Raw genomic sequence first — 26949 nt, 5'->3', positions numbered from 1 at the left:
GGCGGCCAGGTTACCCAGTCACAACGGTGACAAATATCCCGTCTGCAAAAATAGAAATCCCATTATATTTCCTAGGAGATTTATATTTCATCAGATGGGTTATCTGTCACAATGAACCCTTCTGTGAGATATAAATCAGGCCCTGCACGCACTAGCTCACTCATGCAGGGAACAGGGAATCACAGGATCCCACAGTTATGTTTGAGTTTCCGTTAATATTTGTGCCGCAGCTGTTTGACCTCCACATGATAACAGGTCATTCAGGTGGGTAAAAAAGTGTAAGAGTATGGAGTAGGCCTGGGTGAAATTTAAATTAGGATGGCATAATTTGCATAACATTTTGAATTTTGCCAAATGCTTTATGTACATTTGGCAAAATTATGCCATTTCACAATTTCGCAAAATGATGCTGCTACTTGTGGCAAAATTATAGTGCGGGAACAACTTGAGAAACCAGAATGTGAGTGGTTGTTGTTTGTTGCTGTTCTGTTTGTTGCACTTTTTAGTCCAAAAGGGATCCTCATGTCAAAAAATCATGCACAAATGCATTTTTTGCTACAATATCGTGCTAAATGACGGATTTCCATTTTGCATATTTATGTGCAATTTTTCCAATTTTACCCCTCATTATGCAAAAGCAAATTACACACATTTCTCACACCATTATTGTGGAATAGACACCCCCTATGGCTGATACTCACCACTTAGAGTGAATTGACCGATTTTGACGAAATGGTATACCATATCCATCTTCATGCATCCTGAAGGTCTGGAAAAGAACACAAATAAGCGTGCATATTATTTAATATTCCATTGTGCTGTAGACAAAGAACAAATATGTACCTTGTTATTTGTTTTAGCAGATAAGAGTTCACCAGATCAATAGACTTCACAAATATGATACTGTAGCTACCAGTCAATGTTTTCAATAGTCATGGTGGAGATGGATCAGCCTACCAATTAGGCCCGGTACTTATTCAGTCTTCCTGAAAGGTGTTAGTGTACTCGTTAGAGGTGGCCAGAGATCGTGGAGTTGTACCACGTGGAATTTTGCAGAGTTACATTAAAACTCTGTGGAATTCTGCGTAGTTCTGCTCTGCCCCACCCAAACTCAGAATAAAGACTGGAGGCCATCCGTTGCCCCTCAAACATAAGCCAGCGGCCTGTCATACCCTCATAGACCTCGGCGAGATACACGGGGCAGTACGATATTATCCTAGCCCCCCAAGAAAATGAGGCTATGAAGCCTTGGCCCACCCCAACACATCTCTGGTGATAGTGCTAAAACATGTGCTTCAAAATCCAGCCCCTGCCCTCTTGGCTTGTTGTTGTTGCTGCCGCTGCTCACAACTCTTGCGAACCCACCACGAGTACATAGACGATGATCAGTCAGACTACACTACGGAGAAACACAATCCCAGAGGATGTGCGGTTACTTTTAGAGGAGATCAAGCAGTAGTGAAATGAAAGGTGAGATATGTTAGAATAACAGGTCTGCCAAAGCAGTTTTTTAGGCACAGACCATTTTGGGCACTTGGAATATGGGGATCAGATGATATAATGTAGGAGAAGTGAGGATGAAATATATATGTGGAACACTCTCTATCTTTCTATATATGTGGGCCTTCAGAGCACAGTGCAATGCCTGACTGGGTCACAGAACACTGCAGAAGACACAAACCCTTCTGAGCTTATCACATAACACCATCAGAAATTGCATTAGTTGGTAATCAGCCCTTTTGCTTTTTCTTTCTTCCTTTCATCAATGGGGGGTTACCTGATTAGCGCTGTGACGTTTCAATGCTTGGACAAAGTGGGCAATAGGGCAGGGCTCCCACCTGCCAAGAGGTCCTTTTGGAAATTAACTTTATCTCTAGCTCACTTCTGTGTAGTCCTGTATCTCAGCCTTCAACATATTATTCAATATTGCTAGGCAATGTAGAGCTTGAATTAGCAGAAATCATAAAAAAACTCAAAGTTGTTCCAACAGGGGTCCCGAAAATATTTCTTGCCCATGGCCACAAAATCTTTAGGATTAAACTTGATTAGCACTGACACTGAGAAGGGCCTTCTAAATGGTACTACTGTCAGCACAAAACTCTTCCAGATACTCATAACCTGAGACCATTTAAAATTACCTTTAATCCTATCTCATGTTGTCTTTTATGTTGAGAAAATCTCCAACTTGCCTTTTACATTGTTATTATTTCTTATTTTGCTTAGCACATTATTCTTTTAGTTTGTATTATTCATGTTAGTTTATATTTTTTGCTGTTCATTTAACTTGTTTTTCTCACCTAGTATTTTTCACAGAATTGGATGATTCACCTGGTCTGCCATCTTGTCCCCACACCTCAGTCACATTACTTTGTCTTTCTTACTTATACCGGAGACGGATCAACTGACTCGTACCATTACTTACAGGCTGCTTAATATTCCTACCAGAATGGCTGCACAGCAGATGCGAACCATGGCTGAACTGGCAATGTGCCAAAGGCCAGCCCGTCCGCACTCATCCACACCAGGATAACTTGTTCCACGGGCCATGCTGCCAGTTCTTGTGGTCTTGACTGTTGCCTAAGGCAGCGCACTATTCTAAGTGAATCCCTCTGCATTCTCACGAACAGGTGGTAAGTCCATGTATAGACATTACTGCATCTTGTCTTTCTATGAAGGGAACCTAACAGACTCCCCCACTGACAAAGCATTAGCCACTGTGATGGTTTTGAATTAAGACATAGCAACCATTCTTCAGCCTTGGGAGGTGGCATTTCTCTTCTTGTGCACGACTCATTTAAAGTATCTAGTACAACACTCTCTGCATTTACTATGATTAATTTGCCAGCTTTTTCTATGCAACCCTCATCTCACTGCAGTATCCTGTGAGTCTTGCTTCATCAGTCCTAAAATTAAACTTTGGAGAAAATGAGTCCAATGTATTGGTTCCTTATAAGCTGTTTCATCCCAGGTGATGTTATTAGGAGAAGGAGATTGTAATATTTGAGTGTTGGTCAATGGCCTCAGATCAATACAATGTAAGGGTTTAAAAATCGCTCAGTGTGAGCAGTTGGGCTGTTGATCGAGTGGGGTGTTATTCCTGCTCAAGCAAAAGCCACAATCCCTGTCAGGGTGAACCACAAAAGTCACTGAATTAACTCGTGTTTAACCCTCTGGTAACTTGGCACAAATGCAGTGTGGCTTAGCTTAGAGGCAATGAGTAAAGTATTTCTGCTGCACACAAACAGTACGAACATGAAACCTCAGATCAAGAAAAATCTCATCACAATTTAGAAACATAGAGGAGGTTTTAATAAATTAATCAAGACAACAAAGATCCAATCAGTAGAACCGGAGTTATGAATTTTTAAAGTTTAAGTTAAGAAGTAGCATGCCAAAGATTAAAGGGATAACCGCTGACAGCAAGCCGCGCAAGACAGGATCAAAGAAAAAAATATGTCCGACCGCGATGGAGCGCAAGTCACATAAAGTCAGCGCTCACCTTTGGACTTAGAAGAAATTGAAAGAAATGTTCTGAGATGGTAAAGTTAAGAGGGGCAAGGCTGCAGGCTGTGTCCAAGATGGAGGAGTCTTCATTGGGGAGCCGCTGGACAAAGTTGTGGTGAAGATTTCGATGTGCAGACTTGGGGGTCCATTAGGATGGCGGGCGGACTTTGTCCGCCCGCCACCCTAACGGAGATCGGGACCGCCCGCCATAAGGGCGGGGGTCCCGTTGTGGGTATTAGGATGTGCCCGCCACAGTGGCGGGCACATCCTATATGTTTTGCATTGTGGCGGGCGGTGCTCTCTGCACCGCCCGCCACAATGCAAAACATATGTTGACGCATTTCAAGATGCAAAGCGGCAGGCACCGCGCGGTGCCTGCCGCTTTGCATATGTACATGTGGGGGGGTACCATAGGTACCCCCCATGTGCCCCCCAACAGTGGTGGCAACCTGGGGGCCCTGCAGGGGGCCCCCGCAGCAATCTCCGCCTGCCTTTCCGTGGCAGCATTGCCGCCACGGAAAGGCCCCTACTTTGTGCCATGGTAATATGGCTGGCGGTGTCCATTGGACACCGCCACCATATTAATCTTGCAACCGCGGCGGTAAAGCGGCAGACGGTCTTTCCGTCCGCCGCTGTCCCCTCCGCCATCCTAATCTGGCAGAGGGGAAAACGAGAGTGCTTGTCGGGCGGATTGCCTCCGCCAGGGTGGCGGTGGCTACCGCCACCCTGGCGGAGGCAATCCGCCCGACATACTAATGGACCCCTTAGTAGCTGTTTTGGAAGTCAAAAATCTCCAGTGGGATGCGGCAGGAGGCACCAGCCGAGGAGAGTTCCAGGAGGCTGGATACTCTTTTGGCCAAAAACCGTTGAACAGAAGTTGCTGCTGCTGAGAAGGTAGCAGGACCTACTGCGAAGTCAGGCCAAGCGGCTATGCACAGAGGCACATAGAGATGCAGGTTGGCCCTTCCTACCCTCAGTTTGTGATGTATTCCTATAGGTTCTGTATCGATCCCCCTATTCCTGACCCTGTTCTGGTTAACAAGTTAACTAGCATCCATCCCATGATGCAGAAACCGTTATCTGATTAAGCCACACCACGGCACAGGAACGTGTTATCTGATTAGGTCATAACGCTTGCCATCTAATTAGACAAGCAATATTCCTCCAGCCCCTGATAAGGCATACGGAGTTCTCAAAACAAATCAAACCTATGACAACCTGGGAAAAACCCTGCGGCCATTGTTTTGATTTCACCGAGAACTTCAGCAAAAGAATGTGCTAACGACCAAGTCGTATGACATCCTTATTGACGTATCTATGTCCATCCTTACGTCAATCTCGGCACCTTACAGGTATAAATATTACCGGTATTGCCTTAAGCAAACACACGCGGTGGTGACGAGATCGGAGCAGCCAGACTTGCCGAAGCCCAGAGCAGAGCAGACCCCGCTGGCGCAGCCCCGCCTTCCTGACGCGCTGAGAACGAGACGCTGCTTTCTCCTGCCGAGAAATCCAGGTCCGGCGCTTCCAAGCAGCCCTTGCAGGCAGCCTGGAATATCGAGACCAAAGACGAGAGATACCATCCCTCAACCATCCTAGATTCCAGGTACAGAACTGAATAACCCCTTGCAGAGAATTCTTGAGTCAGTCACTTGGCAAAACAAACTTAACTTAAACTGCTACTTTCTATTCCCGCCCACGTATTAGGCTTAGGTCAGGTACACTGGGGTAGGCGTAGTTAGAAACACCAGTTGAGTACGATTAGTCAAATGTATATGTGTATGTATCTATTTTATCCATTTTAAACCACTATATGGCTTAGAAACCATATAAATGTTTTTACAGTATTATTTTATACTTCTGCTTTTATTGTATGCACTTTACTTAACCATAAGTATTGCGATAATATCGATCCATTTCTCTTGTATGAGAAAAGAGACTGATCAATAAATACCATCTTTTATTGAACACGCCCGTCTCTTCCTTTTCTCTACAATCTGGTGAGACTAAGAATGCACGTACTGACTGAGTAAAATAAGTTGTCTTTTGTTTTCACACGACTCTAGAGATACACTCTTGATTAGGGGAGAGCAAAGTTGTCATGTTCTATGGTTGTCAGAAACTAAATCCCTTCTTGTCTATCCAGGGAGGTTCAACTCCTCCTTGCCTATTCGAGAAAGTTTCTAGTGAACTCTGAGCTAGCTGGCAAACCCAAAACTTTAAGTCTAATATCGACAATAGAAGACCTAGTTAACGTCTGGTCTAGGCCTATACTATTGAAGGTATTATTCCAATGCGCAGAGCCTATTGGGATAATAGGAACTACACTACATGGCGCCCAAACGTTTGGAAAGGCGATAAAACTAACGCAAGACATTAGAGTAACTCAGTCGTGCTTTTTCACTCAGACCCCTTTTTCCCATAATACTCCAAAGACGTCTGGAGTGGGTGAAAGGTAATATCCGCCAAACCTCGCAGGAGGAAACTCCTATGTATGGTTCTTGGTTCAATCAACGTTGAAGGATACACTGTTCCAAAATATTGTGCATCTAATCTTTGTTTCCATAAGAAACCTGATCTGCAAACAAACTGAATAACCTTCTGGACAGTACAATGTCAGACAGCGAAGGAGAAAGAGAGGCAGCTAGAATAGCAGCTGAACTCGTAGCAGCTGATATTACTATGCAAGCAGCAGACCCGGATATAATACTCATCCCGGTCAACATAAGAAAATCTATAACTTTAAAACTTATAGAAAATGGACTGACACCTAGAGGTGGCACAGTCATATTCGTAATAGAGGCACACGAATATCGTCAGACAGAGGTATTCTATTCATGGATACACTTTCCAGCAGCAAACGCTGTAACAAAGTACTTCCACTATTACAAAACAGAGGAACCTCCTAATGAATACACTCCTTTCGAGGAGGTGGAAGTACCACTTAAATTTCAAGAGCACCTGCTCTTGTTTAATGGCGCCCTAAAACATAATAATCACATCACCAGGCTCGGTCCATTAGGTAGACCAGGAGCAACGTGGCCGGTCCTAGCCGGATACGCACCACATCCAGACATCGAAAGAATGTCTGCAGCAGATCTTTTAATACAACTAAAACAATTAATAAAAGTACATAGACAATTAGTCCAATATGTAATGCGGACTTCAACAATCCAACCAGCAATTAAAATTCCACAGCTGACCCCTCATCAGGGGAACAATAATAAAATTACACCACAGAACATACAGTCCTGCCTAGGTAAAGTACCAGCTAAACGGGAACAAATACCATTCTGGTTAGCACAAAAAATCACCCAAATAGAGGCGGTGTTTCCAGACACCACTCCTGTGGATAAACACAGGATTCTGACTATCTGTCTTCCAATGGGAATCGCACCATACGTGGAGGACTGTGACACTTGGGGTACAGTCTTTGCTTCCATTTACACAAAAACGCATGGTGTTCCATCCATCTCGGTAATACCAGATGTGCTAAAACAAATTCAAGATGAATACGGTCCAGAACCCGCTTTAACTCTTGGTATGAAATTACTGAAAGACTTCAAGCAGGTCTCGGCTATATTACTAGCCAACATAAAGGGAGAAGCAACAAACGTGGCGATCCGCCAAAGGTTAAAAGAAACAGATATAGCAGACCAACCAGCTGAAATTGCCAGAATTATAGAAAAGTCCTATGAGGAACTAGGTAGAGATAGTTTAGGTGGAATACCAGTAAAACCCCGACTGATTGAAAGTCCTGAAAAAGTATTTTTTAATAATAATTTAACATCACAAAAAAAGAGCTGGGATGGAAACAAACAATCCAATCCTAAAGAAAAAAGATTCCAGACCAGAAGAAAGTCTCCTCGGCGGAGAGAAAGATCTCCAAACCAAGGACACAGGTCTCCCCAAAGTGAGCCCTCTGGGAAAAAATACAACCTTAGAAATAGGGATAATATAAAGAAGCGTGATAGATATCAAGAAATTGATACACGCCCCTCTCAATCTTTTCAGACTTCCTCGCAGAAATCGGAAAGAAGAGGACGATCAGAACAAAGAGAAGAGCACGTCAAGTCCAAAGACAAGGAACCTGCTCATCTAAAAAAGAAAGTACAATTTCCAAAAAAGAAGGTAGCCAGTATTAAAGTAATTAACAATGCCAAGAATACTGAGGACACAACTGAAAAACGGAGAATGGGCTCAGACAATGCTAGACAGCGCAGCAGAAGTGAGCATAGCTCGCAAAGTCCTTATGAATCATCTGGAGACAGTGGACACGAATGAATACCTTCAAGTGGAAACTGCAGACACCAGAGTTAGCAAACCTCACAAAATATATGAAATAACTTTACGTATAGAAGGGGATAAGACTAGAAAAATAAGGGGACTATTTTGGGATAATCTCTCCAAGGGCTATGACATCCTTCTAGCTGAAAAAGACTGGCCACCGGAGTTTGTCAGGGACTGCCCTCATGGCGAAGAAATAATTATGCCTGCCTTCTCAAATCATATCCCAATTCATAAAAAATACACACTTGCTAGAAAGTGGGCAGTAGCTCAAGCTCCTGCTTTATATAAAAATCATGTAGGATGGGATGAGGACTCTTCTCCTCACAAAAATCCAGTTAAAATCACAACCTACTGCACAAAGACAGTACCCAATTAAGCAAGAAGCTAAAAAACAGGTAAAAGAAATCCTAGACCAATTAGAATACCAGGGGGTGATTGAAACTTGCACCTCACAAATGAACAACCCTTTGTTTCCGGTCTCCAAACCAGACAATTCATATCGTCTAGTTTTAGATTACAGACACCTTAACTCATGTTGCAAAACTTTTGCAGTACAAAACTCGCATAGTGCTGCACTAATGAATAACATAGTGCGCAAAAAATACAAAACAACATTAGACATCTCTAATGGATTCTTTTGTCAAAATATAGCACCAGAGAGCAGATACTTGTCCGCGTTCTCAATAAATGGCGCTCAAAAACAATTCTGTCAGTTACCCCAGGGGTACAAGAACAGCCCGGGATTATTCTCAGCGAGAGTAACAGAGTTACTACAAACATATGATGACGAAGCATTATCTTATGTCGACGACATATACCTAACAGATGATGACTTGGATACTCACTTGAAGAGGGTGAACACCATAATACTTGGGTTCGCAGCAGAGGGTTACAAATTCAACTTTAAAAAATCTAGAATTGCCCATCTAACAGTCCTGTTCTTAGGATATGAATTATCAAGTGAAGGCAAAAGCCTGGCTGACAATTTCCTAGAGAAATGTGCCGTACTCCAAGCACCTAGAACACTAAAAAACCTACAGTCAATTCTAGGCTTCCTAAATTTCGGAAGAACATACATTGCAAATTACGCAGAAAAGGTCAAACCCCTTTATGATCTAATACAACCAGATTTTAAAAGAACCAATTGGACTCAAATACACACAGAAATTCTGAGATCCTTACAAACAGACATGTTAATTAAAACAAAATTAGAAACACGTGATAACACACGCAATCTTGTGATTCGAGTCATCCCAGGAAGATGCGGATTCACATATCTGACCTCTAATGAGGGAGAAAAGGTTCCGATTGCATTCAAATCACACTTGTACACAGAAGCTGAAAAGAAGTTCAGCATTAAAGAAAACATTGTTCATGCAGTTCAAACCGCAATAGCTAGAGAAAAAGATAAAGCTGACGGTAGACGTATCACAGTCAGAACAGCAGAATCAGCCTTTGAGGCATTAACAACACCGTGTAATTTACCAACAACAGCATTGAATCCGGAATGGATACAATGGGTAAATTCAATTACAACGGACAGAGTAAAATACTACTTTGATCCAGAATTAAAAGAATTGAAAAATCTAGAATATGAAAGAACATTCCCTCTGCCAATCGACATTCTGCCATTACGACAATACGCTTTTGTAATCTATACAGACGGACATGCTCAACCCTCCGTTTGGGGAGAACAAGCATACAACCCCACATGTGAGATTACAAAAGAAGTGTGGCGCGGAGGTAAACTAAGACCTCTATTAACAAAAACACACTCAGTAGAAACTTATTCAGAACAACAGACTGAAATAATAGCATTGAAAATGGCGCTAGATAATGCAGATCGCGAATTCCCGACACTTATAGTGTCCGATTCATATTACTGCGTCAAATCATATAACAACGATTTGCAGAAATGGATTCAAAACGGTTACAAAGATGACACAGGTGCAACAATAAAGCAAAAACTGCTTTGGGAACAAATAGTTCTGTTACAGAAAGAACTACCAAAGACTCACGTGATACATACACTGAGTCATCAACGTGATGGCGTTCACGTTGCAGGGAATTCATTGGCTGAGACAGCCACAGCGGTAGCAACTAAATCGGCTTCCGTAGCTAGAAAAAAGCGTACAGTGAAATACATTGACGGTGAAACAGTGCTGGCGGTGAAAACGTCATCAAAAGGCGACTGCTCAGCGCTACCGATCAACTATCCACTCAATTATACATACATAATCGATGCAAACTCCGTCCCTTTTGCTCGAATCCCTGGAGTGGGGGATAGAGTAATTCCAAACAAGGACAGGAGAACTTTGTTAATAGCAGACGCACATATTGGCGAGGGTCTCAGACACCTCAAACTAAAAGATTCTCTGGAAGAACTACAATCAGTGTACTGGTGGCCAGGCATGAGCCTGCATCATCACATTTTTGTAAAAAAATGCCCGGACTGCAACAGAGATCGCAGCGGCGAGAGGAACGGGGTAATACCATGGCGGTTCACTCAATAAGGGCTAAACAATAATCAGTAATTCCAGTGTTAATAATGCGTCCGATTAACAAATAAAGACTAGTTTCCACTTATAATGTAGACCCCCAGCACTCGGCTGACGTCGGGACTGTTATACAAGGATTTGCGAGTCTTAATGGCATATACGCTAGGAGCATGCTACGTTTGACCAATGTTTTCACTTTAGCCCTCAAGCCTGTGGGGAAGCATGGCCAAATGAGCATAGCACAGCGGGATTCTTCTCACTTCCTTCCTGAGGGATACGGGATGGTGTAAAGAAAAAACCAAGGCATAAAGCTATCTATAACGGAAAGGATATTAGGTTCGGGAGCTGGGTGGGTCAAACATCTAATAAGTGTCCAACGTAGTCTAAACAACCTGCCAAGAAATTCTCTGAAGGGATTCAGTCCGTACAAATTATTGTTTGGAACTAGGATGTTGGTCTTAGATCTTGACAGTCAGACTTCAGTGGTGAAGGAAAAAAGCTTTGATATCAAAGATCGTTTGGCTATTTTGCAGGACTTAAACGAAACAAGAAAAGACCTGAGCAACATAAAGTTGAAACAGCAGCCAACAACCACTGAAGAACCACCACCTGTCCCAGCAAGACCTGTCTGGATTCCAAAAGTCGGGGATCTAGTCAGAGAAAAGATCGCGGTAAAGAAGGAATTTGGGCCTTCTTACAGAAAAGCAGTTCCTGTCTTGTCTATCAACGGGACAAGATCAGTTGTACTACCGCCGCTTGCTGGTAAAAAGGAGAACCGAGTTGTATCCATCGACCTGGTAAAACCACAATCATGTGGCCGATAACAAACAGTAGGCCAAGTGGACTCCCGATAAGTAGCAGAACACCAAGATTTGCTACCAATACAGAGGTCCTAACTAAGAGGCTAATCACATTCGAAACGCCTACAGAACAACAACAAGGACTATGCAACAATGCATTGGAACTCAGACCTCTAAAAACCCAAATAAAAACATTTAGTAGAGACACACCAACCTACAATGAAGTAACAAATGAATATGCTGAAGCTGCAAGAAACAGTAATCCTGAAGCAATTGGAACAATTGATAGAACGGCATCCGGCTACTTCATCAACTTTGATGATTCTTCTGAAGACCTAAGTGAATCAAAGACACAGCCATCAACAAAAACTTTTAAAGATAAAGCTACGGAACTTTTGAAACAGCTGAAAGAAACCTATCTGATTTCTCCATGGATTGAATTTTGGGTGTCCTTTGGTGCATTTATCCTCATACTCTGGCTCATCATGGTACTATGCTTGGGACGCTTCATTGAGGGAAAATATGCTAAAATGGACACAGCAAGCCAGAAAATCAACTTGATCCTCAAGCCACACACGTCTTCACACGTCGAGAAAAGAGAACTTTCTTCAGTCAACTTCACAGCCAATCCTATACCGGGTGGGGTAGCATGGGACAACACTGACTATGAAATTTATGGTCCGGTCGAAATCCTGAAATATCCACACCAAATCAAGATCTCATTGAGTGACTTTGTAGAACCAAGCTCATTTGCTGATGATTGGGACTTTTTAAGTATTAATAATATGATGTCTGACCTAGTGATGTCTGCTAAATTTACCAAACATGATTATTTGCAGGGTTCGTCTAATTATGATAGTATGTACTGTTACAACCACTGTGGTAACCATTTTCTACATAAATCTGCACAACCTAGAAATGTTTTAAATTATAATCAATGGGAACATTGTGCAACCCCTCCAAAAGGAAGCTCAAGAACCGTTTATGACAAATATTCATACTTTTCAGGGTTCAACACAAGTAATGCTGAAACATTTTATTTCAAATTGTCAAATAAGACAGGAACAAAAACTATGATTACAAACACAAAATTGATATATTCGGACTCATTTTTTGCACAAATGAATACATTTGGTTTTGATTATTGGGACAAAAATGTTGAAGTAAAAAGTGTTTGGGGTACAAAAGAATGGCAAGTACAAGGTATAGAATCATTGTTTAGAGCCTGCATGATCCCAGAACAAATTATATTTTTGAATGACACTGTTCAACAAACTACCTGTCTTGGCCTAGCCAAAATCAAAGACTTAAATAAACTGTCTATTCCAAAGCCAACTATGAACAGCAATAGCTCTACAGATGAAGAGATAGACGTAAACTATGTATTAAACCAAAACAGAACACATCCTGATTGGAAACAATGGTTGATCTGGCCCACAGATACTAATAACTGTCAAGAGAGATTCCTGAACAAAATACAGGGGTTCACATTGACCAGGCCAGAGCCTAGATATTCCCAAAGACAACATCCAGGGATAATCACCACCTACAGTGTGGGCAAACTCTGCCTTCAATGGCTACAAACTTCCACACTGACAGAAATTAAGCAACACCTAACTTTACTTACTGATGGTGCTGACTTGCGTGATTTCATTATGGGACCACGCAAACAGCGTCAAAAACGCTTCATAGCAGCCTCTATATATGCAGCTTACAATGAGGCCTGGAAGGTAACTCAGATTGAGACAGCAGAAAGTATACGGGAAATTGACCGTATTAATTTGGAAAAATCACTTTCTGTAGTGGACAATGGGTTAATGACTCTGTCCTCCAGAATTTTTTCTTTGGACAGCATTGTGTCTTCAGCAATCGACATATTATCGCAAGACTTACTGTTGTTACAACACGGTCAGTCTCAATTGCGTTCTATTGTACAGCTTGGCTGGACGTTACAAAATCTGCGTTCAGGCTTTGTGCCTTGGCGTTTAATGAACACAACGTCACTATTCAATATCTTTAACCTTACTGATAAACAAGTCAGTATGGCACAGAAGGGTGCTGATTATACAATCCTGAGCATTGAGAAACTCGAGAGATTACCAGTGACAATGTCAGAACGACCTGTCAGTGAATGGATAATACATGGGATAATTAATATTCCAATATCAACCTTCAGGTTTCAATACTGCCAAAAATATATACAGGCTGGCATGTACGAAAAATTGGGAAAAGGGTACATTAAGACAACATGGAACTTGCCCTATTCACATGCATGTGTCAGTAATAAAGGACAGAAAGTGTTTCTTAGTGGCAATAATTGTGCGATGTCACTAAGCGGTACACTTCTGTGTAATGGAATTAGTTTGCATGGAGCCTGTGAAGGGAACTCAAATAACCTTTCATGTCACCAGCTAGGCGCACCTGCAACAGAGATAGAACCATTCTTTAAAAGACTCTATAACGGGAGTTACATTCTAATTGTGGATCGCAGATGTTGTAGTCTTCTGCCCGGGATTCCTTATCTCATAACTACGACTGCGAAGGTCATGTGCTGTGGACGCTTATTGTTTCCCAGCTCCTTTCCAGACAGGGAGGCAAGGGCATGGCCTAACTTGAAAATTACTTCTATTCGAATTGATACTTTAAACAGAATGAAAACAGTGCTTCTTCAGACGCCGACCAGGCTCACGTCATCAAAAGAAACGTATGATCTCCTAGTCGCAAGGACGACTGCAGAGATTCACTCATTGCTATCAACTAATTCCCCCATACATTTCGCAGAAATCCTGAATGAAATCTTAAATATTTCTGATACCAGTGGAGTCTCAAAAGTATTTAAGACAGTATTTTCGATGGCATTAACACCATTCAAAGCCATACTGGGTATTTTTCCAGACTTCGTCCATTCGATTTTTGGCGGACTTCCCCTCATTTTGGGACTAATTGCAGGAATCCTATTCCTGGTCCTTATATTTCGTTATGGCAAACCATGTCACAGACAAAACACCTGCGACAAGGGAAGAAACAATCCGAGCCATTGGATACCGGGACCGGATATCAAAAATCCTGGGACTATCCCGGCTTAGAGACCTGAACATGACTTGGTTTCTTTCATTCCGACCAATGTGGCATCGATGTGTTTTACCTGTATTAAGGTGCTTGCTGTGCGGGGAAGAATGCGTGTTGGACACCTGTCTGACGCTACAATCGGATGCGCCTATGGATGCAGAAACATTGTTGGGTCCGGTAACGGCTCATGCTTTGTGCTGCCCTCAACGGCTGCCAATCCTGATGACGGCATTCGTGGAAACTTCACCACTACGATTAAGGGGTAGTGAAGTTCAAGATGAAAGCAGCATCGATCAGGTACGACCTTCTGTCAGCAATACTAATCAAAACGTCAATGGAGACAATCATGCACATGAATGCATGGTTACACCTTTTTCCGAGTTAGTGGAACTTTCACAGGAAGCTGTTGACAGCTTTTTCGACAGTCTCAATGATATGATGTTCTCACCAGAGCAGAAATAACGACTTTTGAGCAAGCTAGCACACGGCGTTCCCAACACCCTGAATTTGGCCTTCAACTTTAATAATAAAGTAGCATGAACAATTTTCCCTCCAGTTCACGGACAGCAATTTTTTCAGCAGCCCCAAAATATTTTTACGATTTTTCGGGACACTTATCTTTTGCTTAAAGTAAGAACTATTCTTGGAGAACTAAATTTCTATTTTTGGAAACTTTATAGACATTAGCTGCCCGCTGGTATGTTCATAATTATTTTATTCTGTGATGGAATGGTCTCAAACTTTTTTTCTTCTGTATTAAGAGCCATTTCATGTGTAATTCTCATATTCAAATAGTAATAATGTATACATATGCGTGATTACTTTAGCATTATTCTACAGCTTGAGTACATATAGTATATATGACTGTTTTTCCGTATATTACATTATTTCGAAATGCATTATATGTATTTTGGGGTGGTAAGGTATACACGATACTCTACAGTATGTTTTACTATGCCTAGATTCGTAAATACGGCCATAGTTAGCGTGGAGTGGGTGTGATGTATTCCTATAGGTTCTGTATCAATCCCCCTATTCCTGACCCTGTTCTGGTTAACAAGTTAACTAGCAGCCATCCCATGATGCAGAAACCGTTATCTGATTAAGCCACACCACGGCACAGGAACGTGTTATCTGATTAGGTCATAACGCTTGCCATCTAATTAGACAAGCAATATTCCTCCAGCCCCTGATAAGGCATACGGAGTTCTCAAAACAAATCAAACCTATGACAACCTGGGAAAAACCCTGCGGCCATTGTTTTGATTTCACCGAGAACTTCAGCAAAAGAATGTGCTAACGACCAAGTCGTATGACATCCTTATTGACGTATCTATGTCCATCCTTACGTCAATCTCGGCACCTTACAGGTATAAATATTACCGGTATTGCCTTAAGCAAACACACGCAGTGGTGACGAGATCGGAGCAGCCAGACTTGCCGAAGCCCAGAGCAGAGCAGACCCCGCTGGCGCAGCCCCGCCTTCCTGACGCGCTGAGAACGAGACGCTGCTTTCTCCTGCCGAGAAATCCAGCTCCGGCGCTTCCAAGCAGCCCTTGCAGGCAGCCTGGAATATCGAGACCAAAGACGAGAGATACCATCCCTCACCATCCTAGATTCCAGGTACAGAACTGAATAACCCCTTGCAGAGAATTCTTGAGTCAGTCACTTGGCAAAACAAACTTAACTTAAACTGCTACTTTCTATTCCCGCCCACGTATTAGGCTTAGGTCAGGTACACTGGGGTAGGCGTAGTTAGAAACACCAGTTGAGTACGATTAGTCAAATGTATATGTGTATGTATCTATTTTATCCATTTTAAACCACTATATGGCTTAGAAACCATATAAATGTTTTTACAGTATTATTTTATACTTCTGCTTTTATTGTATGCACTTTACTTAACCATAAGTATTGCGATGATATCGATCCATTTCTCTTGTATGAGAAAAGAGACTGATCAATAAATACCATCTTTTATTGAACACGCCCGTCTCTTCCTTTTCTCTACAATCTGGTGAGACTAAGAATGCACGTACTGACTGAGTAAAATAAGTTGTCTTTTGTTTTCACACGACTCTAGAGATACACTCTTGATTAGGGGAGAGCAAAGTTGTCATGTTCTATGGTTGTCAGAAACTAAATCCCTTCTTGTCTATCCAGGGAGGTTCAACTCCTCCTTGCCTATTCGAGAAAGTTTCTAGTGAACTCTGAGGTAGCTGGCAAACCCAAAACTTTAAGTTTAATATCGACAATAGAAGACCTAGTTAACGTCTGGTCTAGGCCTATACTATTGAAGGTATTATTCCAATGCGCAGAGCCTATTGGGATAATAGGAACTACACTACAAGTTGTCAGAGCAGTTTTAGCCAAATATATTCCAAATCCCAAGCTTTAGATGTTGGCAATCTGGGCACCTTTAGCACCGGAACCGTGGGGCAGGGATTGGAAGGGCCTGGAGGGGCACCACTTGGGGGCTTAGGACACACTCAGGATGGGTCCAGGTACATGTTCCATATGGTAGGAGCCTTTGCTGTCCCTGAGGCTTTGATTAGGAGACTAGCCCCCTAGGCCTTGAAGTGACTCTGGTAGTCCTTGCTTCAAGTGATGAGGAAGGGCTCAAGCAGTGGAGCTGGACTATGAGGGCTGAAGGCAGAGTACATTGCAGCACACAGTCCTCTGAGAGTGGTTCTGAGGGTCCCATCTTCATACCTGGTGTCTTCTTTCAAGTAGAACAAGTTTCTAGAGAAATCCTTCTGAAGTGCTTGAAGTTTCCTGCCTCTTCTGCCCTGGCTCCAAGCTGGCTGCATGAACAATGCAAGGATGACAAGTCCTTTGTGTGAGCACAGTCTATTTAGTTGTAAGTGGGGCTGTGCCATTAAAGAGGAATTTTTTATTACAATCTCTCAGACACCAAACATGAAATGCTTACTTTTTCTCAATCAAAAGTTAGCATCTATTACATTTAATAAGTCAACCCAATGTTATTCTACAGGAGAGGTAGGCCTCACAGTAGTAAAGAATGCATTTAGGAGTTTTTCATTAGCAGAACATGTAAATCTTAAAAGTGCATGTCCAGCCTCTTAATTATAGTACACCCTGCCCTGTGGGCTACATAGGGCTTACCTTAGGGATGACTTATATGTAATAAAAGGGGAGTCTAAGGCTAGGCAAATGGGTTATATTGCCAGGTCCATTTGACAGTTTAAAACTGCATTCAGACTGCAATGTCAGGTTTTAAGGGGCTACTTAAGTGGGTGGCACAATAGCTGCTGCATTCCCACTAGTAGCATTTAATATACAGGCACTGGTTATATAGCGTCCCACTCTACATGGGATATATATGTAAAGTAAATAAGCTAATAATGTATAAGACATATTTCACCAGGTTTAAAGGAGAGAGCACAAGCACTTTAGACAGGTTAGCTGTGATAAAGTACACAGAGTCATAAGACAAACAAAAATGTATTCAGTGAAAATAAGAGGGGTGAATGTAAAAGGTTTAGGGGAAGGTCACCCTAAGGCTGACAGGTCTAACACTTTGGTGAAAAATGTAGCAAGTCTAAACAACAAAGGCTAATCCCTTCAGCAGGTGGGTGTGGAGAAAGTGCTTCTCCTTAAGACTAGCGGTGGGTGGAATTTGGAATACCGCCTGTGGAATTGGAGGATTTTAGTAATTCCACATTACTCCGTTACTCTTGTAATGAGGAATTACTAATACATTTCACAGCTTATTCTAGCGGGTGAATTAATTAGCATCAGCACCATTTCCAACTTAAGCAATGGCTTATTGCCTGACTCTGCCAAGGACGCTATGATTGCAGGCATTCTTGCATATGTCTCCAAACCATGCACAGTGCGTTGTTGTGCTAAGCAACCACAAAGCCAGCTCGGTTATTTGAGAGGGTACAGCTATCAACAGATGGCATCAACAGCAAGGCTAGGATTAAAATTGGTGTTAGCAATCTGAAGCTAGATACATTAATACTGGAAGCACTACAGCAGCCAATCAAGTGTCTAGATTCTTTCTTCCCTAGTCAGCCTATCGGGTGATTTCCAAAGTCTGCCGCACGTGCACTGCAGCCAATCGGCGGCTGTTGGTGCGGCTGTTGGTTTAGTTGGCGCGCAGATTTTGTGTAAGTGAATTTGGCACTAGAGAAATAGGGCAGACTGTGGCACCAGGTTAGAGGAAAAGAGTAATCTCAGCTGTGGAGACAAGACAGCTGATCCAAGTTTGCAGCAACATTGAGGTGGCGTTGGCCCTTGAACCTCCCCACAGATTCCAATAAAATCCAGTGTTGCGGTGTAGGAATGAAACCTCGACATGCCACACCAAAGTACATAAAATGGATCAACTCGTTTGACTCTGTCAAACAGGAGCTTCTGTTCTTGAAAGAATTGAACAAAGGGCTGTTTTTGAAATCTCTAAATGTGCCTTGTGTGCAACAGTGTCCCAAAACAATACATTGTCATGGAAATGTTATGCCTTTAAAGGACAGATTTGCATGAAATGAGGACTTACATGCAGGATAGTGCCATGAAGGAAAACAAACCCATCCATGGTGATATTTTTTTTTTTCTGTTCAAATCATTTTCATTAGACAAGAAAGAAAAGAAAGTAAATACAAAACAATAATACACATAATCATGGATCTTACATTGTTGAGTCAAATAAAGTAAAAATAAGTCAGTGCAGATTTAGATCCAGAACCACACAGCTCGTGGAAGGCAAGCGGCCAGTTATTGGAATGATATTTTCATGCGATTTGGTATCATACAACAGTACATACAGTAGGAATGGGTCTTAGACCAAAAACAGAATTCTCTAAGACAATGTCAGCATATAGGACCGTAATACGAGCTGATGTGGTCCAAATCGATAAGCGGTAATAAAATATACAATGAATATGCTGTGTTTCCATTTATTGTGTTCTTATGTTACAGCGTGTGAAACCACGAGGTTGCTCAACACCTATTGTCTAGCACCTTGACAGTAGGTTAGTGTAATAGTAGCGTTCTCATTGGTGTTTTACCACTGGGTAGCTTTGTGACAGGAATTCTATAGTGGTTTAATGAACATTGGATAATCTACAGTGGATCAAAAGAAAAGGAGGAAGCATCAAGAGCGGACCAGAGTTTTTTGTTAGTGACGTGCCATGGGCAAGAGTGTAGAGCAGGGTTATCTATCGTATCAGAAACAAAAAAGCCTCTCTCTAAAAACTCTGTAATGTGTCATAGCGTTGATGCTTGTTAATTTTGACAGCAAAGGTAAATTCAGCTGTGCTTAAATTTGGCCTCTTATCATCTGCAGTTGATGCTTCCCTTTCATGGTGCATGTACTCGTGTGACAAATGCTAATGTCATGAAATTGCAAAAGGGCGAAAACTTCCTGTCGTTTGTTCTCCCTGCCTGCTTAAAAACACCAAAGCGTACCTGCGAACGAAACACGGTAGCATGCAAAGAAATCTCTTAGTTTCCAATGTAGTGTACAGGATATTTCACCTTTTGTCCTCTCTACAGAAGCAAACCAGGGTGGCATCAGACATTTTTCTAAAAGCAGGACCCCGCAATAGCTCGCTAATAGAGTAAGATCTGTACTACTGGATCTGTAAACTAAAAGTAAATACACCACTTCATTTTCATATTTGTAGCTTAAAACTGTGTCTAGAATAGTAAGCCCTGTCTTTCTGGTCAACCATGTGTACCAAGGTCCTCCAGGGATTGTATCACTGCAACACGTTTTTTACGTGTGAGGAGCCATTGCTGTGCATAGCCTCGTCCACTATACTTAGGACCTTAAAGGAAATGCGCTTCCTGATAGGGAGCCAGTGCAAGGCTTGAAGTACTTCCTTGGCTGACTGATACATCGAGATGTTGAGAATCAGCCTTGCCGCTGCGTTCTGTACCACCTGAAGCTTGTTCAGGGACTCTGTGGTGATGTTAAGGTATAGAATGTTGCAGTAGTTTAGCCGGGATGTAACCAGTGCGATGATAGTAGGCCGATGTACTTCATGTGGTATACACAGCAGGACTTTCTGCAGGGTTTTTAAGATGTAGTAACAGGTGCCAATGTCCGGCTGACCTGGGCATCAAAGGTAAGACCCTAGTCTGACCAGATGGAGTTCTGTGATCCAAAGACTAGCACCTCGGTTTTGTCCGCATTGATCTTTAATAAATTGTCCCGCATCCAGTATATAATGCTGGACATACATTGATTAAACCTTTGGGCAACTGATTGCAAATCATTTGTTATGGAAACGATCATTTGTGTGTTGTCCGGGTAGGAGAGCACCTGGCAACCGAACAATCTCGCCAACTCTGCATGAGGCGTCACAAAGATGTTAAAAAGAGTGGGGCTAAGGGAAGATCATGGGTAACCCAATAGGGAAGGCGGAAAGCCTTTGCTCTAAAGCCACCATAGCTAACAATGTGAGTTCTGCCGGTCATGAAAGAGTGGAGAAGCTGCAGGGCCCTACCAGTAACTCCTGCTTCATGCAGTCACTGAATCATGAGCACTGGGGTGATTCTATTGAATGCCACTGAAAAGTCAAGCAAAATCAGCACTGCTGATCTGCCTTGGTCAAACTGCATGGGGATACAGTCGGTGGCTGCTACCAGGCAGTTTTGGTGCTGTGACAGGCACGAAAACCATTCTGGGAGTTGTCAAGGATTTCCTGGGATCCAATGTGTTTCATCAGCTCAACTTGATGAATTAAATGTAACAAGGCATTTGTCTGTAAACACCAGCTAGGCTATTGATTTTGTCTAAGAACACTTTCTAATGGCCCTTCATCGTTTCCCATGAGGCAAATAAGATTACAGCTCAGATGTCTACAACAGACTACTTCGCTTTTGTGTCACAAGAACTATGCATCGTTCCAATAAAGTGATAATGTTACTTACCATTAGGGTAGAGGGGAGTAGCAGTATACTACTAAGAGTAAACAGAGATTGGATATGGCCTGATGGAATAAGTTCAAAAACTAACAATTTCTGAAGCTGTGCGCAGGGCATAAGGTTGAATTATTAGTCAAGGAATGGGGTAAAAAGGGTGTCCAAAAATGTGTAAAAACTGACTCTAAAGTGAGAAATGTTCACCAAAGTATGTCGAGTGAAATAATTTTGGAATTGTATGCACATACGTTAACAAAACAAATAAGCTCTAATACAAATCATTGCCGTATTCTCTATATATTTCATGCTCATCGAATACTGCCTAGCCAATAGGCTACTATCTCTGTTGAGTGCTTTGTCTAACACTTACCCTGGGACGCCTGTGGCAGCATACAAGTCTCCGTCTTCAAGTGAGCTGAATTTGGTGATTGGCATCTTCATCATTGACTTCATCTGAACAAATTCCGGACAGTCTGATGCCACTGCCACAGCATACCACAGTCCTAGAATCTGGAAGAGAAGGGACAATCAAAAGACTCCAGAATGCAGACACGCTAGAGCTGGCAGATGAGAACCACCTCTACCGGTGGCCGTAGTACAGGAGAAAACTACTGCTCGATCAGGATTCTGAAGTGGCATTACTCAAAACACTGGCCCAATAGTTTAGTACAAGAAGAACGTGCATTGTTTTCAGAGTTCCTGTAAATGCTCCCCCATTGATGAGCATAGCTTTTCTAGAGTTTAATGCAGGTTTGTCAAGCTGCCATCAAAGGTGTTGAAAGTTAGACTTAACAATAACTACAGAGGGTCCACTGTTTTGTCTATATAGAGAGTGAAAGGGAGAGAAAGAGAGAGTGGGTGAGAAATAGAGAAAGGATACATATTGGGTAATTATTTAATATGGTCCAATATTCCCATTGTGGGGTTCTGGTGACATCATATGAGTTACTCTTACACTTTGAGTAACTTTAATACTTCTGACTATTCACCGAATCCAACTGTAAAGTTACTCAAATGTGTAAGAGTAAACAACACATGTAAATTACTCAAAAGTGTTAGTTACCTTTGTGACTAAACCCTGCAGTTCATGAATAGACTCCAGGCCCTTCAGTTTGGTGGAGACATGTACGTTACAATTTTGAAGTAAATATAAACTCAGATTTTGTGAATACCCAAAAAAGTATTAAACCTACACAAATGTGTAAATTACTCAAAAGTGTAAGGAACCTTTTTGAATCTGGCCCTAGGTTTCCAACTAAAACTGATGAAAGTAATACTGGAAGAGATTGTATCACATAAACTGCATTTTTGACACATTTTAAATGACTTTGTCACATAATATGATTATTCATGATGCACATCATACTAGCCATGACAATGATAACGCTCTGCAGAGTGGCTTGTGACTGGCATTATGATGATGAGGTCCATTTTTCTCTGCGAGTGGTAGCATGTGTTCCATATTTCATGGTTCTTTGTCAGATATGGTTGTTGATACCACAGCATTTTGTGGAATAAAAACACTCAAACACGCAGTGCATAGTGTTTATGGAGATGCAATGAATACATTATTGTATTTATTAACACATCTGAGTATGGGAAGGAGGAAACTCATGAGAGGCAGCTTTGAATAAACCATGATTCCTGACCTTCCCTCAAAAATGGCAATAATCAGCACGTTACGCTCTGTGCATCTGCATGTACAGTTTATTCCAAGCTATTTTTAATGTATATGCGAAACTAACAGATGTAATAGCTTTCCCAACCAAAAATATTTATTAGTACTCCTAGGTGAAAGTGATATCCTGCCACAGTAAATTGGGCATGTCAGCTATGCCATGGATCCATTGTTAATCCCCATTATCTTATTAAAGACTGTGGGGGGAGGGAGGGTGGGGGGGGGGGTGGGGAATAATGGCCCAGCTGATTTTCTCTGCTGCATTGTATCCATGAGAGTCAGAAGAGTCTCTATTATTTCATTCGCCTTCTGCTTTGAGCACTTTGGGGCAGATCTACAAGCCCCTTGCGACACATTTACGCCGCTGTTGTATCACTTCTGTGACGCAGCATCGGCATAAACCACGCGCCATGTTGTGCCATATTTACAACGTGATGCATCTAGGGCGATGCGTCACGTTGTAGCCCCTGTGTCAGGTTTCATCTGGGCGTTCTAGCGCAGGGTGGGCGTCCTAGCAGGTACGCTTCGTAAAAGTGGAGCCGCGTCGCGCTTGCGACACGACTCCAGCAATGCGCCGCATTTCCGCCGGGGAATGCGACACGCATCTGCCCATCGTTGCGCCACAGCACGCCGCATTGTAAATGCGGCGCATCAGTGGTGGCGCACGGGTGGTTTTGCGTGTCGCAAGTGTTCTGGAGCATCCCTGCTGATTTGCAGAGATGCGCTAGCCTTGTAAATCTGCCTCTTTTTGTTTAGATGTTAAAACCTCTCTTATTCTCAGAAACTGAAAGTCGTTAGACAGTTGGGTGGAATATTCTTTTGATTTAGGGTGATTTTTATACTTCGAAACAAATCACCTGAGTGTTAGGAGTTCGTATGATTCTGCATCCACATAACAGATGATAACTGCCTAGCAGCTGTGGTTGTAGTGTAAGGAGCTCTCCTAGGCTGAGCCTTCAGAAAAATGCAGCAGTATGGACATCCTGTTTTGTTTCAAGAACTGTCTTTCGGTTTCTATTTTACCTTGCTGCCTTGGAGAAGTGAAATGAACTCTTCATTAGGCTCTGAACTGTGTTCTGTTTAGCTTTTTCTTTCACATGTATTTCCACTTCTGATGTCATGACACTGGTATCCACTTCAGATAATTCTAGAAAGGCTTGTATTTCTCTTGTCAGTATATCATTTTTTTCTGAAGCCGTTAAATTGTCTGAAATCTGCCATTGCCAGAGCTATTGAAGGATTAGTACGTGTATTTTTATTGTTGCCTATTTTGCTTGGGATTAAGCACAGCAGGGTAGATCTCAAGTTATTTAGGCCTGATTCAGAGTTTGGTGGACAATATACTCTCTCATTAATGCAACAGAGTTCCATGCCCGCCAATCCTGTGGTCCATCCGCCTCATTTAGAGACAGGAGGGCTAAAAACTTTCCGTCGACATAGTCGGTAATGGAAGTCAATTAGGGATCACCAAAGGTCGCAGCTGCCACCCCTGGCTTGTCCCTTGTGACCCCAGGCACTGCCTTTGCAATCTCTGGCCTTAGAGGTGGCAAGAACAGTGCCTGGAACACAGGAGTGGCTTGGCCCAATAGATGTTGGTTGAGGCTCCAGTTTCCTGTGTCAATTCTTTTTTTGCACAAATAGTGAATAATTGCATTTACGATTTGTTTAATGAAAATGAAATACAATTAACTGGTGTGCAGTCTTTTTGTTCTGTTCAAGGAGCAACCGGGCACAGAGGGACGGAAAAAAGTAAAGCCCCGCCAATGCTGGGAGAACATTTCCTAGTTGAGGGTTTTTTTTATTTTTTTTTCTTAAACAAACTCCTGCTTTAGGAAATGAAAGACAGGAGGGTGAGGGGGGTGTTCTTTTTTTATTTTTCTGAAACAATCTCTTGCTTTGGAAGGTTGGTTCTGAAAATAAAATGTAAAAACCTTGTGAATGACTGTCAAAACCACCGGCGGCCAACCACTATACTTTTTGGGCATTGAAAGGCATCATCCGTGTCTTTTAGTATACAAAAGTGAATAATGGTGACCAATGGGCAAGCAGCAGTCATCTCAAAATTTGGCATACTGTGTCCGTCAGGATGGGGAGGCAATATTCTTTGCCACCCGTTTAGAGGGTGTATCATCCGACAAATGGTAAATCAGCCCTCCTGCCTTTTTTTTTTTTACCTGTGGATTTAAAATGGGATATGTAGATCCAGGGCAAGCTTACCTGCCCTGTTGCCTTTCACCTCTGAAAGCTTCCCTGGATCATGTCAGATCTGAGGATTCTCTAGAGATCCTCGATTGATCCTCAAATCTGAAGAGGGTCCTTAAATCCACACAGGAGTGCCTTGCTCTGATTCGAGAATCCATAGATCCCACAAGAAAATGTATATTTTATTTTTATTTTAAACGCTTGGGTGGTTCCCTTTGGAATTACCACAAATTGGCTTGGTGGTCAATATGTGTTCACACTGCCCCCTTATGAGTCTTTTCAAATGTCCAAGAGTCCTGTATTGGCTGCCACAATACCTTCATGCCCAACCTGAGCCCCTCTCAAAAATTACTAACCAGATTTATACCTGATTTATATCACAACAAAAGAGGCACTTCCTTGAGTACATTTCTAACTCCATGCAACGATTTGCATCATTCCATTCAACTGCTTTTTCTGTGTCAAAAAGCAAAACTAAAAATAAAATGGTGAATTACTGATTATCCTTGGGCCTAAATTGACGGATCTGCATGAAACATCCCAAGACATATTTTATTTTTAAAGTTTCATGCAGATTTGTCTGACGGTGCCAACGTTACAAGGAAACCAAAAATGACTGACTCACCAAAACTACCCATGTGCTATTACTAATAGCAGAATCTGAATCTCAGAAGTGGTGCAGGCAGAAGGGAAGTATTGCCAACTAAATACAGTATTTGAAATAGTGCATGTCTGGAACAGAGTTCTTGAGAAGTGCTGTGTCAGATCCCTTTGTGAGCATAACTGAAATGGTCAGGTGAAGATTGAGGTGCACTTGAAGGGGTGTGTTACACTCATACCCCAATATCCAAGGTCAATAATTATTCAATATAGGTCCATTGGGAGGAGTGTGTTACAATGCCATATCAGAATACCTGGGGTGATTAAGGATTCAATTGAGTTGCATTGGATGGAATGTGTATGTGTATGTAATGCTGGGAAAACATTTGAGATGCATTGAAAGGAATGGGTATTTAATAACAGACTATTTAGGATATAGCGTGATTGAGGATTGAAATTAGATGTATTTGGAAGGAGTGTGTTATAATGCAATAGGGTAATATCTGAAGTAATTCAGGACTGAATTGAGGTGCATTGGAAGAGGTGTGTTTCCTGTCATACTAGATTGTCTGGAACAACTGAAGAGTGAACTGAAAACATTGGAAAATATGTGTTAGGCCCCAAAGTAGAATATTATTGGTGACTAAAAGCAGGGTTGTAGTGCATGGCAAATAAAGATCTAATTTGCTGCACTGGAAGATCAAAGTTATTCAGTTTAAAATGAACATGCTTTGGAGATGATGCATTAAGTGGTGTGTCCTGTGCACCTCTTTTATTCCTCACAGACCTGATAATTTTCCAAGTTTGAGATATGTGCAGCAGATGAACACAATTATGATAGTTACCTTCTCAGGGTCAAAGTTGCTCATGACTGGAATCTCCATAGCCTGCATTTGAAGCAGGCCTGAGAAGAGCAGACCAAGGGTTACCCACATTGCAGACATGATGATCTTCAAGATTTAAAGCTGTCTGTGACTCTGGATCTCTTATGGCTAGTGGACTCTGTCTCCTGAGGCTCAGATGACTGCTGCTCTGCATGCTGTACATTTATACATCTCACTACAGGAAGTAAAGCAGGAAGATTATTTGCTGCCAAGACTTTGTTATGCAACACATTGCACCACTGGAGATACAAGAGATATCCTGATAATCTAATGTCACTTTTATGCTGTCAAATTTCTTGATAAAACTGGCTTAGTATCTGGTTGCATGCGCTGATTAACAAAATATCTTAATTTATGGTTACGTAAATTCCTATATTGGTTTCCTGACATAGCCATTATAGCTTACCTGCTCCAAATGTGGGAAGCAGATAAAGTGCAAGCCAACTGTAGGTCATTAGGTGATCCCTAAATCTTAATCGTAGGACATCCATGTGAAAAACCGAAACACAGGAGAACAATGCGTGATGGTT

The 26949-nt window shown here is 42.1% G+C and overlaps 1 protein-coding gene across 1 annotated transcript in view; it reads right to left on the bottom strand.

The window, feature by feature from the left end:
- Positions 1–26479, bottom strand: part of LOC144752434 (olfactory protein-like) — a 43915-nt gene extending 17436 nt beyond the window's left edge. The window contains exons 1-3 of the mRNA XM_078640365.1: positions 26381–26479; positions 21426–21565; positions 702–769 (exon numbers count right to left, since the gene is read on the bottom strand). Of these exons, the coding sequence (XP_078496491.1) occupies positions 702–769; positions 21426–21565; positions 26381–26479 (307 nt within the window). The remainder of the gene's footprint in view (positions 1–701; positions 770–21425; positions 21566–26380) is intronic.
- Between the last annotated feature and the right edge of the window lie 470 nt (positions 26480–26949).

This window comes from Lissotriton helveticus, chromosome 5_1 (genome assembly GCF_964261635.1).
Source record: "Lissotriton helveticus chromosome 5_1, aLisHel1.1, whole genome shotgun sequence".
Taxonomy (NCBI): domain Eukaryota; kingdom Metazoa; phylum Chordata; class Amphibia; order Caudata; family Salamandridae; genus Lissotriton; species Lissotriton helveticus.
Note: the sequence above shows the minus strand (reverse complement) of the source record. Positions and strands in the feature narration are given on the sequence as shown.